This window comes from Lepidothrix coronata, unplaced genomic scaffold (assembly GCF_001604755.1).
Source record: "Lepidothrix coronata isolate B3197 unplaced genomic scaffold, Lepidothrix_coronata-1.0 Scaffold8, whole genome shotgun sequence".
NCBI classification, from domain to species: domain Eukaryota; kingdom Metazoa; phylum Chordata; class Aves; order Passeriformes; family Pipridae; genus Lepidothrix; species Lepidothrix coronata.
Window position 1 is genome coordinate 1,151,651 of NW_016690188.1, and position 14,472 is coordinate 1,166,122.

The following is a 14,472-nucleotide window of genomic DNA, read 5'->3' on the forward strand; positions in this document are numbered from 1 at the left end:
GTAAATTAGTAATTGTTAGCAATTTAAAGCACTATATATTGTTTAAACATTATTTAGCACTTCGCCCTGTGCCTCCCAGCCCCTCACAAAGCAAACTCCTTCTGCAGCCAACAAACACTTTGTAGCCAGTTTTGGTTTTATTGGACCCCACAGTAAGGGACAGCAGTGTCCCAGCACTGGGACTGGACTTACCAAAATGGCCCTGTTTCCACATCTCTGCAGAATACTTACCCTTGCTGCAGAGCCCATCAAGACAACTGAAGTGCACTACCTGAGCAATGCACCTGCACAAACCTGCTTGGAGACCTTTACATTCCATTGCCCTCGAGTGCCATAGGAATTACTCTGACTGAGATTTTCAAGATGACTGGGGCTGTGGTGACATCTACTTGTGACAGATTCCTGGAAATTATGTTTAAATCCCCACTAAGCTTAAAAAACTCAAACAAATCAACCATGTAATAAAAATTCTTGCATGTAAATTCACTCCCATCCCACAGCATCTGCAGGCGCTGCTGTGTCAATTGGATGCTGGATGCTCAGCACTAAGAACAGGCTGTGCTGCAAGGGCTCACTGCACTTAAAAAAAGTGCAAAATTGGACTTAAATCTGTGTCCAGGAGATAAACCCTAAGGCCAGCATAAGGACTTTGACTAATTAGGGCTATCTGGGCTCTCCTGTGTGACCCTTGTAGCCCTGTGTTGTGGGATCACCAGGTTCAACAGAAACATTTGAAAATTAAAGGTTATCATCAGCCCTGATCTCCTGTCCCCCAGTCAGGCTCACTTCACACAGAAGGACGACATTCCTTTAGCCCACATGCCATTTGTCTTTTGCCAAATCATGTGCCATTTCCTTTAAATAAAAAGGATTTTCAATCACTGATATTCATGCAAAAGTGTGCCGAGCAGGGAGAGGGTCAGTGCAAATGCATTTCATAGGCAGTACTATGGGAACCCGAAGGAAACGGGATTTCTCACAACTAGAACAGGCTGCAACTTGCCACAATTTTCACAGATTTTTTTCCAGGAAGTTTTCCATTTGGCCTGTAAATCTTTCTGGCCAGATAAAGTGCAGTCAACGCATAAATGAGTTGACAAGTCATCTCTGCACATACTAAGTTGCTTTTATTAATCCAGAACTGCATGCTACAGATACTGTACAGCATGAACATTTATTCATTACAAAAAATGGCTTCCAAACCATTAAAAATGAAAATCGGAATAAGAGCATAAAACGGAACAGTAACATCACAACTGTTAGGAAACATTCAAAGTATTCACAAAAAATGTTATAGTTAGCATCTTAATAAACCAGAGAAAAATCTGAGACAGTTTTACAATCGCTTCATGTCAACTACAATGGCACTGAATGAACAGATGAACAATTTTTCAGCTTTATACAGCGTTTTTTGCAACATCAACATGCCTAGTTTTTTTTTTGTTTTAAGTTTGCTACCTACCTGTATGTAGTAAGTGTACATAAAAGTGGCAGTCTGATTTTCCTTTTATGAATAATCTAATATACAGAATTTGGCCCTTAAGGGTTTATACCTCTTCATTTTAAATGCTTTCCGGACAATCTGCTACCAAACACGTCTGTTATAGGTGACATTAAAACTACATACATATCTACCTATGTAACATCACAGCAAAACATGATGAACAAAAAAATTACAGCATTAAAAAAAATAATAAAGTTGTCGGGAGAAAGTTAAAAGTCACTGAGAATTTTGGCACATAAAAATTTTGCACACAGCCTACAGTCCTAATGTCGCAGGGGATTCAGCTGCAGTTCTGAACGGGAGACATTTGGACCTTGCTATTTTTCCAAACAGCGTTGCTAAAAATTCCCTTGCTAAATTTTCAAGTCTTTTTGTGTGTAATGGCTTTTAAAGCAATTTTATTTTTTACACTATTGATCCTTGAAAAAATGCATCTGCAAATGTCCATTTGGTGGCAACTGTATCTCATACAGCACAAAAAAAAAAAAAAAATCACGAAAAGAAATCAAGAACAAAATCCCGGAAAAAATATATATATACACATTTATATATAAACTTAAAAACCTTGTACAAATGAGTTGTTATATATAAGATGCTTACACTAAGGGAAAAAAAAACCCCTTTATACAATGTTTCAAGGAAAAAGAAGGAAGAAAAAAACATTTAAAAAGGGACAACATACAGATACAACAAGCAATTTCTAAAGCAATAAATACTACTGGTCCAATAGCGTTGTGATACTTTTAATTGTTGAGTAGCGCCCCCTCCCCCAAAAAGAACAACACCATGGAACAAGGTATATTAACACATTTTTTAACCCTTTGTTTCTGTACATTTAAACAATAACAAGTAACATCACAATAAAGGTTGTTTCACACAAGGAAGAAAAAAAAAAGAAGTAGTAGCGGCACTGCATTCATTGTGCCCTTAAAGGTTTAAAAACCAGATGTAAAATGATTGGTTCGCAAGCTCGTATTTAATACAAATAATAAAGAACCAATGCCTCCGGCAAGGGCTGCTTCAAAATTGCTTCTTTTTTTTTTTTAATTTTTAAAATCAGTCTTTAAAACTAAGCTATTGGAACTACATAACAATTATGTATATATATATATTTTTTAAACGCTACAAAGACTTTAAACAGCTGTTGATAAAAATTTTGGCAGAATCATGAGGCTTTTCTCATCTACATATTTAAAAAGGAGAAATTGAAATAAGAATGGGTCAAATATTGACCAATGAACTCGATAAAACATCAACTAATGTAGCCACATGGCACGAATTAAAAACAAAACCAAGAAACGACGACAAACAGTGGACGACAACGAGGAGGAGAAGGAAAAAAAAATAAAGAAAAGGAAAAAAAAACAAAACCCCAAACACCAACAGAATTCAATCCCCCCGAAGAAAACCGAAAGGGCTAACGAGGCTAAAGCTATTCTAAGGACTTGGTTACGAGGGAGAGCGGCTGGGGCTGTGTCCCTGCCAGCGAGCTGTGGGAATGCAAGGAGGACGTCGAGGGCTGTGCTAGGGATGCGGCGGCGGCCGGCGGGAGGGCGGCCGGCGGGTGGTCCAGGGCCCCGTTGGGGCAGCTGGCGGCAGGCAGGGCGCCGGGCTTGCTCGCAGCGCTCTCGGCGAGGACGAGCGAGGATGGTGGTGGCATCATCACCAGGTGTGCCAGCGGGTCGGGCTTCAATGAGAGCGAGAGGGGTTGTGTTTGTTCAGTCTGTGGTTTCGAGTCTCTGGAGGGGGAGGCGAGCATGGCAGGGGAGGACGGAGGAGAGTCTAGTAAGCTTCCATCTGAAGAGGGTGGGCTGACGCAGCTGCCTTCACCTTGTATGTAGCGAACGCACTTTTTTTTTCTCCTAGAAACAGGGAGAGAGTTATCTGTGAATAGAGGGCAGAGATGCTGATGGAGACAGTTATCTAAAGCAAAGAGCCATCCATTTGCTACTCTGGGCTCTGCATGGGTGGCACCCTGGCCCCATGTGCCATCCTGGGGGTCTGGCGGGGTGTTCTCGGCACCAAGCCCACTTGGAAACCTCCCCTTGGCTAAAAGATTTGGAAAGGATTCACCAATTGTGTCTTCATCCCCCCCCCTGCTTTTCAGGCTGCCTCGTTTCCTTATTTTAATAATCAGAAAATCAGATAAGTGGGTTTTGCAGCCCACTGTGCTAATCTGCAAACTTTCCTCCATGGAAAAAAAAAAGAATAAAGAAATTTAATCCTTCTAAAATAAAAACTCTGGATAGTTGATGGTATCTCAAGATGTCCCATAATGCTGTCCAACTCAACAGGGCTACACCTGTGTCACCTGTCGTCTCTTACGATGCCCTGCCCTTGGGAGGCAAGAACAGCTGCAAACTACCGCTCATTGCTTTCTCCTCTGTTAAGAACCACACCAAATCCAGAAATGTCAAGAGTCTGAAAGGAGGGATATATATAATAGAGAGAACGAGAGAGAGGGGAAATAAAAACAAAACGAACAAACAAAGCAAACGGAAGAAAAAACAGGAAAAGAACAGGATAAACAGAGCATGATCCAAAATAACAAGAATAACTGGTTGTATGGCCTGCAGGTTGTGGCTTTAAATCGACTCAGTTTTACTTTTTGTTTTAGGGGAGAGTGGTAGATTTGGGAAGCTGCTCATCTGTATTTTGGGGAATTTTCCTCTGAGAGGCCATCCATGTAACTGGTAGGTGAAAAGCATGATGACAGGTACAAAGGTGAAGAGCAACATGGAGCTTATTTCACACCAGGGAATACGAGAGTCTCGCAAGAGCCGCTCACCTTCTAATAAACAAGTGACCCGACTGAGATCTTTTCTCCTCCCTCTGTCCACTTAACAATGTCAAGGAGCAATGAAAACAGATGACAGTTTCACACCATCTCTCTTGCCAAGTATATGCAAGACAATTCTAGCAGTAGGACAGAAATAATGAGGCGAACAACCACAGCATCTGGCAGAATGATGTTCAGTGGCCACTTTGACCCTAAGAATGTTGGCTCTCCAGCCCTCCTACTCACAAGCACACTTTCCATGGGAAGTGCTGAAGCACTGTAATACAGCTCAAGGCATTTGACAAAGTCTGCCTAGAGCAGCTCTGCCACAAAAACTTTGGAAGCTCAGCTAAGCTGCACAAAGCCGCCAATGTGAAGGAGTAGGTTGCTCTGCCCCTCCTGTGGATACATTGCCCCAGCTCAGAAACTCCATCAGAGGAAGTGCCTGAGTGTGGCACAGCAGCTGAGGGTCACTGGGTCATTCCTCACTTGCACAGGTGTCCCAAATCCACTGCTGGTCGCCAGTGTTCTCCCCTATGTATGGTAACCGTGCTTGGGTTAAACCAAGCTCTGCCGTCTAGGCAATGGGGCTAGATGCTTCTTGACCACAAGGGAGATCAAACCAGCTTGATCCTGGAAGTAAAAAATATCATGTCCCATAGCCAGGAAGGGAAGAACAACCCTGGCAACCCATCTTTTACCATCTTCAGTGAGGGACCAGTGCTGTGATATCCCTTCCTCCAGAGACTCATGTTCTGCTCCACATTCCACATGGCAAGGTAAGGGGTTAGGGCTATTAGAGTTTTAACCATGTTAGCCTGCAGATCAATACATGCTAAAAAACTAAAGACAACCATGCAACTTAAATGTTAAAAAGAAAGAAAGAAAGATAGAAGACAGCAAGTGAAGGCTGTAAACCATGCTTTATTAGAGCAACGTTAAAAGACAGAAAAAATTAATTTGGTGGGCTCAAAACAGAACCTGTTAATTCTTCTACAATCAACAAACACCACGGATAGTCTTTGGCTCTTGACTAAAGACAATTCTGCTGCTCTTTCTCCCCTCTCCTCTCTCACCACTTTCTAGCTTCAGCTGTGCAGCGCTACCTGGGGTTCAGTTCATGTCTGGACCTTCTGTACAGCTCCAGTGGCAAAGCAGAACAGTTGAAGCTTCACAAAGCTCACCAATATTACTTGTGTGGAAAGGTGCATTCTTACAATCTGGAGAGTGCAGGACTCCCTCTCCATCATCAAATTAAAATTACTTGCAAGCAGAGACTCAAGCTCTGCCTGCCTCATTGATGGGGGTCCAGAAGTCATTTAACTGAACCTACAAGGCAGTTAATTATTTAACTGGAGGCAGTTTGAATCTAGTATGCCAGCATTTCAATTTTTTTTTAATATTATTTAAGTTCTGTGGCCTGAAAGAAAGAGCCTCCATGGCAAAGCAGCCTTAAACCAGGTCTACCTGACTTTTCGACTCTGCAAAATTAACAACCTTTTTAAAACTAAACTCATTGCTCTGCTACTTGAAGTAATTTTCCTTTGATTAGTATTAAGGGAGCAGATTGCTTCCTCTGCTTCTGCTGTATATTAAACTCGTTAACAGTGTGGCCACTGGAAAGCCATTTACTTCAACTATGATGGCTCAAGGGGGGGAGACATTTCTCCAGACTGTGTCAATCCCACCATGTGCTACCTGTGGTCAGGTACATGTACATGTACATGTGGGACAAAAGGCACGGACAGCAAAACCCCATGCAAGACTAATTTTAACAGAAGTGAACAACACCAGGCAACTCTGGTGAAGGAGAATAAGAAAAAATCTAAGGAACTACTTGTGCCTCAGTTTTGCTCTCCTAAAAGCTGTAATAAAAATACTACCCATCCCCCCTCAGAATCACTAGTGAGGATTATTCACCTGCGTGTCGCTCTGAAGACATCAGCTGCTCCATCAGTCTGGTAAATACCAACAGACCTGACCCCACTTGTGCTGCCCTTAAAACTAGCCCTGGGACAGCACCAGGAAACCTGTAATGCTGCAATTGCCACGAGTGAAAGCCACAGAGGATGACAAGAGTTTCTTCAGCTGTTGTGAGCAAAGATGTCTCAGTTTTTATAACAGTAGCAAACTGGACATCTTTAGCACCTAAGATGCACTACAAAAATGCTACCATGCTAGCAAATGCAATGTTATGATGGTTAGGACCAGAACTAGGAGAGAAATACCTACAACTAATACCTAGTGATAAAATGCCTCCATGCATTAAAAAAAAAAAAAAGAAAAAAAAAACAAACTAAAAAAGAAAAGCAGTTAACTCTGTATCAGTAAGTCTAAAGCTGTCGGCTATACCACTGAAGTTGTCCCTGATGTGCTGCAAAGACTTCTGACCAAAATTTGGCGTAAGTTAAGAGAGGGTTTATGCTTCCCATGTAACCTAAGCACCGTATAGACCAAATAAAAAGTCCCCTTGCTGATAAAATGTAGTTTTAAAAGTATATTGTTTACTTAAGCAGCCAGGGAAAGATAAAACAACACAAACATGATGTGCCCCCAGTTCTGGTACTTGGCACACTGAGTCTGACATGCTTCAAATACTCTATCTCTAGACTACACAAATATCAGCTGATAGTGTGCAGCGAGCTAACCACAGAATAGAGCCTAACTAAACACAGCATGGGAGTCTTTGGCTAGAGTGAGACTTGAGCCTCCTGACACACTGAAGTAGCTATCCAGCTCCTCTGGACTGAACCCTACTTCCTTTAAGCTTCAAGAAACTGCTGCTTTCCAAGCTTGTTTAACATACGTACTGGTGCTGATATCTAAGAGCCCAACAGCATGTCTCAAATGGGACTATATGCAACCTGTTGAAGTCATTTCTGGTGCCTTATCTGGTATATACTGACACACACCGCCACCCTCGATCTGTGTTTTCCTGGACACTAAGCACAAACAAGACTGCGTGCATACACAAAATACGATGGACGTCTGATCTACATTCTAAATGAGATGGAGCACATGGGACTGGCATGAGTAAGAGGGGAAAATGTGGGAGAGGAATCACTACACAAAGAGAGCGGTTTGGGTTGAAATACCTACCATCATAATATTCCAAATTCAAAGACTGCTTGTATCAGAATAAAGAAACAACAAATTTAACCAAATGCGATCATATAAGGAAAAAGGAATGAGAAAAGAACTACTCGGTATCCCTCCACCAAGAAAGAAGTACGTACTGAGTTACACATGGAATTAAACTCCAGTAGAACATGGGCTGCCGAAATTTGGGCTCTCTGATATCTTTAATTTCCTTTTAATGCTGGAAACTGTGTTACTGAAGTTGCAATTAGTTTTGTTTAGAGCACAGATGTTTACAGCTCACTCACAGGGATAAAATTTAGGAAAAAACTTATTTTTGGAATCAGAAAAAAAAGACATCAGATCGTTTTAAAAAATGGTATATACATAAACCTTACTGAGGTATGGAAGCCTACAGGTGGCTATTTGATTCTGCAGATGATACCAAAAAAATGAATACATTATAAGCTGTAAACACTGGCTTTTACATCTCTGATCATGAGAAAAACACTAGTGCTGCAGATCCCAGAACCTTTTTAAAAAGCCTTTGGAGGCAGCATAGACACGAATGAAAGACAAAATATAAACTATCCAGCTAAACACTATTTTTGCTGGCAATCTGGAAAAAATAAGCAAAAAAAAGGCAAAAAAATAATTGCCAGTTCTAAGAACTTCGAGTTTTCTTGTTCCCAGTTCTACCACCAGGGAGAGGTTATTGGTAAAGAAAGAGAGAAAATGGCATTAAATTAGCAAGAAATTCAAAAGATCAAAGATTATTAGCAATTGATGCTGTGGGAAAGAGAAAGGTGGGGAGTGGGGAAAAAAGATTAAAAAAATAAAATCACACAAATGCACTAAGAGGACAGATTGCTTTTATTTCCCCAAAGGCCTAATGGGTAGTATTATACCTGCATGGTTTGCACCATAAACTCTGTCGGTCAAGCCCGAACAATGCCCGACACTTCTTTGGAGTATTTGCATCTGTTAGCATAAGGTAAACACAAAAAATACAACACAATGGTGGATAGAGCTCATTTGGTCTGCGTCATCTTAGCTACAGCTACGTTTAGCTTTCAGTCACCTCCGTTTTATTTGGTAATCTCCCCTCGTACCAAGGGCAGGAAAGAAAACAGGACTTTCACAATGAGCCAGAGGAAAACCAAAAAAACCTCCGACCCAGCCACGTGCCTGTTCTGGTGTTGGTACCGCACTCAAGGGCTTTGGGAGTGACTTTCCTTGGGTGGAGGCTGGGACAGCAGAAGTGTGGCTGAGCCACAGATCAGATGGGCTTATGGTTGATGCTGTTTTACAGTGGGTTTTTGGCTAGCAGCAGCAAAGAGAAAGGCGAAAAAAAAACCAACCAACAAAATAAAAAAAAAAAGCAAAATCCTTTCAGAGAGACGATAACTGATGGCAGTGTCCCACTCCCTTGTGTCTTCCAGATCACAACACAGAGCTACAAAGCAACAAGGCAGGAGAAAAAAAAGGGGAAAGTACCAAATAAACCAGCTGCAAATCAGCCATAGCGAGTCTGGGAAAACTATACACACCTGCAGGGGCCGCACCAGTTATTCTGTTGATCAAGGCCAAAGCGCGCTCGGCATTTCTTAGGAGCGCTCAGGTCTGAATGAGTTCAAGAAAAGCGAGCAGAAAAGGGAGAGGAAAAAAAAGAAAAGGGGAGAGAGGGGAGAGAGAGAGAGGAAGAGAGAAAAGGAGAGAAAAAAAGAGAAAGATAAAAATAAGGAAAAATAAAAATAAAAAAGGGAATAAAAATCAATGTCCTCGTTATTAATTGCAAATATTGACTTTTGATTTAAAAGTTAAAAAGAAAGTGATAATCACATTTTATTCAACTCTTGAGATTAGCTGTTGCAATTAAAGCTGCAGTATCCCTTTATAAAGGACTGTTTCTTTCCCTTTTAAGAGAGCAGGTAGAGGAATGTCATTGTGGTTGGTCTAGCAGAATGTTCCAGGCAATATTTATTTGGGCTGGGTTTTTTTTATTCTCTTTTTTTTTTTAAAGAGGGGGGGGAAAAGGAAGAAAAGAAGCTGAGTATGGAAGTTAGATCCTGAACATGCTTTTTTCTTCAACTCAGATACAAAATAAGAAAAAAAAAACAAAGAAAAAAAAGAAAATCATATCTCCTGGGATAATGCAGCTTTTGGAATAACATTCAATTTATTTGTTTTTATTAATTTGTATTTAAAAGAATGGATAAGGATAAGCAGATTGCGAAATGAGCATGTTAGTATCAGCCAGAAAATAAAACGTAAAGCATGGCAAGGTGCTGAGTTAGTACAGGCAGTGAATTGCAATGAATAGGCGGCTTGAGCAGAAAGGAAAAAAAAATCCAAAACTAAAATAATAATAAAAAAATGCGTATGCATGCTAATGTGAGAAGACTTAGTGGGAGTCATGAAAAATGCCATTAGATTAAGGAGGTTCATTACTGACTTGCTTCCATTCTTTATCAGTCTCTTTAAAGAAATACTGCATATTCAATTTGCACAGTTAGTACAACTCTTGCGTTATTTTTACTGTATTACTGTTTTAATAGCAATTGTTACAAAAACAAAAAAAAAAACAAAATTAAAAAATACTATCAAACATAATAGATATAAAGATATATAGATAATAAATACTATCAAAACGTGTGGATGGTATTTTTTTCTTAATGTCATAAGTGTTTAATGTTAAAATCTATAATGGCAGGAAAAAAAATTAAAAAGCAGTTTATAAACTATTTTAAATGACTCAAAATGACGTTAGCACCTGTAATCGGAGGAAGTGAAAGGCAAGGATTTAGGAAACATTCGCTGTGTTCTGAAAAAAAAGAACAAATTATACAAAGGCTTCAAAAAAACTAAGTTAGGGCTTCTTCGAAATTGACTATGAGATTGCCTATGCAGTATTTCTAATTTCCTATATATATAGAATGGCAAACCTCCTTAATTTAAAATGGGTGCGATTTACCACTGTAAGGCATGCATCAGAACACACAGGTACAGCCCAAATTAATACCAAACACACACACACACACACACACACACACACACACACACACACACACATATGCGCACAATAAGCGGACAACTTTAACAACGATGGCATAGGCATTACAACTACGGCTCTGCAGTTAAAGGCTTGGCAACTACTAAGTACAAATTCAGCTAATGACACACGAGGCTCTCACATGCAGTGGTTTGGGTTACTAGTTTTAGAAGGGCAGTAATGCATAAATAATTGGAGTGCATTTTAAAAAAAAAAGCTGTCTAGTATAGGGACCGGCTCCCCTGAGGCCAGGAGACCTGTACCCACCTCCCCCGTGCCTAGAAGGGTCACACCAGGATTGCCACACTTCCACTAAGCAAGAGATTTAGACTTATTTTTACTTACCATTGGTCTCTCCTGGCTGCTTATCCCTTTTCCTCTTCTTCTTCTTTCCCTGCAGGAAACATACACAAAGGAGAATGATTTAAAAAAAAGCCAAAACAAGTGTCCTTGAAAGTCAGCACTGAGTAGTGAGGCTGTGGCTGGTGTGGGAAGCTCCCCAGGGAGCACACTGAAGTCCAGCACTAGCTCACCCCTGGTGCAGGGAAGTTTGGGGGACCCCAAGGAGATGCTGCCGGGATTGGCTCTGCCTGCCTTCCCTGTGACTTTTAGGACAGCCTCACTGCAGCTCCCCCCAATGTTAACACCCACCAAAGCCATGAGCAGCTGGGGAGGGGGGAAAATGACTTGCAAGATGCTACTTTTGAGCTGAGATCATCACGAAGACAAAAACATTTGACGTGTGTGTACGCTCCTGCATCCTGAAGTTTCAGAAATTGTTTGTGGTCATGTTTTGGTGAGGAAGGGAGGGAAAGAACAGGGAGATTGAAGCAGGGAGAGTACATGAGTGAGGTCAGACTGAGCCCCTGGAGTTCCTCAGCACCAAAACCCAACCATTAGAGCAGACAAGGAAGCCACAGCAATGAGCAAATCCTAACCTGCAGTTTTGTAAGTGCACTGACAACCTAGAAAGCAATGCCAGGACAAGAAAAAAAATCCAGACATAGCCAAGAGCCTTCCCACATTTTGCTCTATCACAATGAAAATAACCAGTAATATTTTGCTAAACTGTGTCCCTTTCCCACTGTACCACAAGACGATGCAATTTGCTACGGTTTTTGACTGTGGGGAGAAAATCCTTTTCTCAATTTCCCTCCAACAGTGTGAGAGAGGACAATTAGGAGTCCAACTTCTGTGGAAACCCAGTGATTGCTTTCCAATACAAAAATTAGAAAGTAATAAGCATAGCTCAAAAGAGAAAAGCTATTTTTTCCAGGAAAACTCTTCTAACACTGATGTACAGAGTTTGCAGAGCAGTACAACAAGGTCAGTGGAGGCAACAGAGTAATTTCATTTTCACAACTCCCCAGATGCTAAAAGCAACGACTTTTGGGCCATCAGTGTCAACTCTGAACAGCACAAGAGATCCTGACTTTTGAAGACATGGCAGTAAGAAGAATCAGCGAGAAGACCCCAGAGCAGCAGTCCCTTGTGGTCAAGAGACAACAAACGTGTCTTGGAAGAAGGAATCTCACAGCACTTTTGAAGGGGTAGATGTATTGTAGGAAAGCCAAGAGGTTCTCCCACATGATGGGCACCCTTCTCAGAAGGTCAAGATTGGCTTCAGTGTGTCACATGCACTATAACATTTGGGACATTCATTATGATAGGTTTCCTAGAAGGTATTAGTAAAAAATTCCCCCAATGTGAAAGTAGGATATTGATTTGTTGTTGCCCTGTTTTTCCTCCCCAAAGCTGCCCTTGTGGCATGGGGCTTCTGTACTCATTCCTCCTTTCTTTCTCAGGGCTGTAAACTTCCATCCTGTTGCCCAGGCTGCTCCAGGTTTATGAGATCCTTCTGGAGATGTAAAAAGCTGTGTGCACCATCCATTTTTAAAGGCATTTTGAACAACATGCACATAATCCTGTATCCTGGATGCTGCTGACAAATCATCTCCCACACGTCTGAGGTAATTTTTTGGGGATATGGAAAGTTGTCAATTGCTACAGCAACCATCAGTCTAACAAGACAGGCAGACAAGACAGACAAGTATTGCTCCTAAAGCTCCTTGAGAACAGAACAGGGAAAATATAGTATCTTGAAATCCACATATCACATAAAGATACAAGAGGCTCAGACTCTGCTCCATCTATATTGATCTAGATTGACAGTAACTGTGAAAGTCAGTGGATATTTTCCAGCTTTCAACAATGTAACCAAAACCAGACAACTGCCTCAGGATCATAAGCCTGATTTTTATTTAATCTCAAGGAGGCCACTTCCATAATTAATAGACTGCATCTGTGATAAATTTGCTTAATTTTAGCAGTTCATTTGGGAATTCAAGGGCTATTTCAATTTAAGACCTTATAACTTCTTCAGATGAGGGCCAGCCAGACCAGAGGTGAGGAGTTATCTGCCCTTCACAAACTCTTCAAGCCAGGTATTAAAGCACTGCAATGCCCTGTTAAAAACATCTGATTTACAGGAATGTCAGCCAGGGACCAGGAATTTCTGGTTCCTTTTCAACACAAGCTTTGAAAACTGTTCCTAACAAAGAACTGACAGAGGTCCCACTAACTTCTATTATACCTTTTTCAAAGGAAACAGGGAGAAGAATCACCTGGCTTGCTTGTTCAGTTCCTCAGATACAAGAAGATATTTGACTACGCACCTAAATTAACATATGGACTTTAAGAGAGAACTATGGCAGCACTTTTGCAAGTGCTCTGCAGAAGGCACCGTTTTGCCTTTGCCACAGATTGTCCTCCTAAGACTCAAGCAGATTGTGACATTTTCTGTCATTGTACCATACAAATTTTTAGGATGCAAGTACATAAATATAGATATAAATACTTGCTAACCATTTTGGCAGCTCCCTCTACAGAACCAAACCAACATGGGGTTTGACATGAATGCAGTACTTCTTTGGTACTAATTTTCTAGACAAGTGGTGGGTGAGGTGACTAGACCCTTACATACTTCTGAGACCAACACTCAGCATGGCTTAATATCTTATATTAGATCTCAGGAAGGCAAATGTGCCTTGTGACAAGAACAAGCCAAGAAGGATTCCCCAAATACTCTTCTCTTATTTAAGTGCAGGCTGAAAGCTGCATTTCCTGAATGTACTGCTCCTGTTTCTGAAGACCTGGGCTGCAGCTGCCCTCATCCTTGAGCCCCAATGTGAGATGCCTAACAATTTAATCACTTCAAGCAGCCCAAAGTTACTCCCCTGCTTGATGAGTAAAGGGCTCAAAACCCTACAAACCATTGAGGGAGGAGGGTAACTCGGAGAGCTGTGAATGGACCAGGAGAGGAGACATAAATAAATTCTGCAGATGATGCAAAAATACCATGCTCTCCTCAGGCAGGAAGGTTCCCCCTGAAGGTCACTTGGGGGTACAGCATCAAGCCGCTGGGAAAGCACCGGCTTTCTCATCCTGTCCTTTTTAGCTTGAGAAGAAAGGGTTTCTCAGTGCTCACACGGTGAGGACAAAAGTAAAAGGTCCTAAACACTGAGGCTTTGTACGTGCCCATCTGTCAGTGGCACAGTCAATGAGCATCCCTGAAACCTCAGTCGAGCCTATACTCCCTTTGAACACCCAAGACGACGATACTGCACAGTGTTGAGGAACTACCTCAAGCCTATAGTCTAACAGCCTCAGGCCAGACTATGCTGAGAAGCAGGGAGCAAGGCTGAGCCCAGTAGAAAGAAAAGATGATCAAGAAAACAAAGATTTGAAAAAATGTCCTTAATTACATATTGCTAAATAAGTGAGCATGTGTACTCTCCACCACTGAAATGGCAGAAGAGTGCAGAGAGTTGGTGCTACTCTGGGCTTTGCTGCAGACTCTGAACTAGCTTCTCCCCACCCATGCATGTAAAAGTGTAGATTCTCAGAGGCAAATATTGCCATATACAGCAAAATAGGATATTTATGGTAAAACAGGCAGTGATGAGGATGGGGATGGAAGAGAGAGACTTCAACAAAAGCAAAATGTGTAACATTATATGTAACTGACATCAATCTTAGAGCTCTTGGTCCCCAAACCCA

The 14,472-nt window shown here is 41.4% G+C and overlaps 1 protein-coding gene across 29 annotated transcripts in view; it reads right to left on the reverse strand.

Annotated features, from left to right (window-relative positions):
- Positions 1 to 1,108: 1,108 nt before the first annotated feature.
- The window catches only part of TCF7L2 (transcription factor 7 like 2), a 176,585-nt gene continuing 163,221 nt past the window's right edge, over positions 1,109 to 14,472 (reverse strand). For 8 of the 29 annotated variants that reach the window (XM_017803906.1, XM_017803915.1, XM_017803914.1 and 5 more), the window contains 4 exons: positions 10,759 to 10,807; positions 10,135 to 10,185; positions 8,912 to 8,984; positions 1,109 to 3,366 (listed from right to left, as the gene is read on the reverse strand). In XM_017803906.1, the coding sequence (XP_017659395.1) occupies positions 2,937 to 3,366; positions 8,912 to 8,984; positions 10,135 to 10,185; positions 10,759 to 10,807 (603 nt within the window). In that variant the 3' untranslated portion in view covers positions 1,109 to 2,936. Of the gene's footprint in view, positions 3,367 to 7,378; positions 7,411 to 8,268; positions 8,343 to 8,911; positions 8,985 to 10,134; positions 10,186 to 10,758; positions 10,808 to 14,472 lie in introns of those variants that run through there. The other 21 variants (XM_017803934.1, XM_017803933.1, XM_017803931.1 and 18 more) reach the window with 12 other exon arrangements.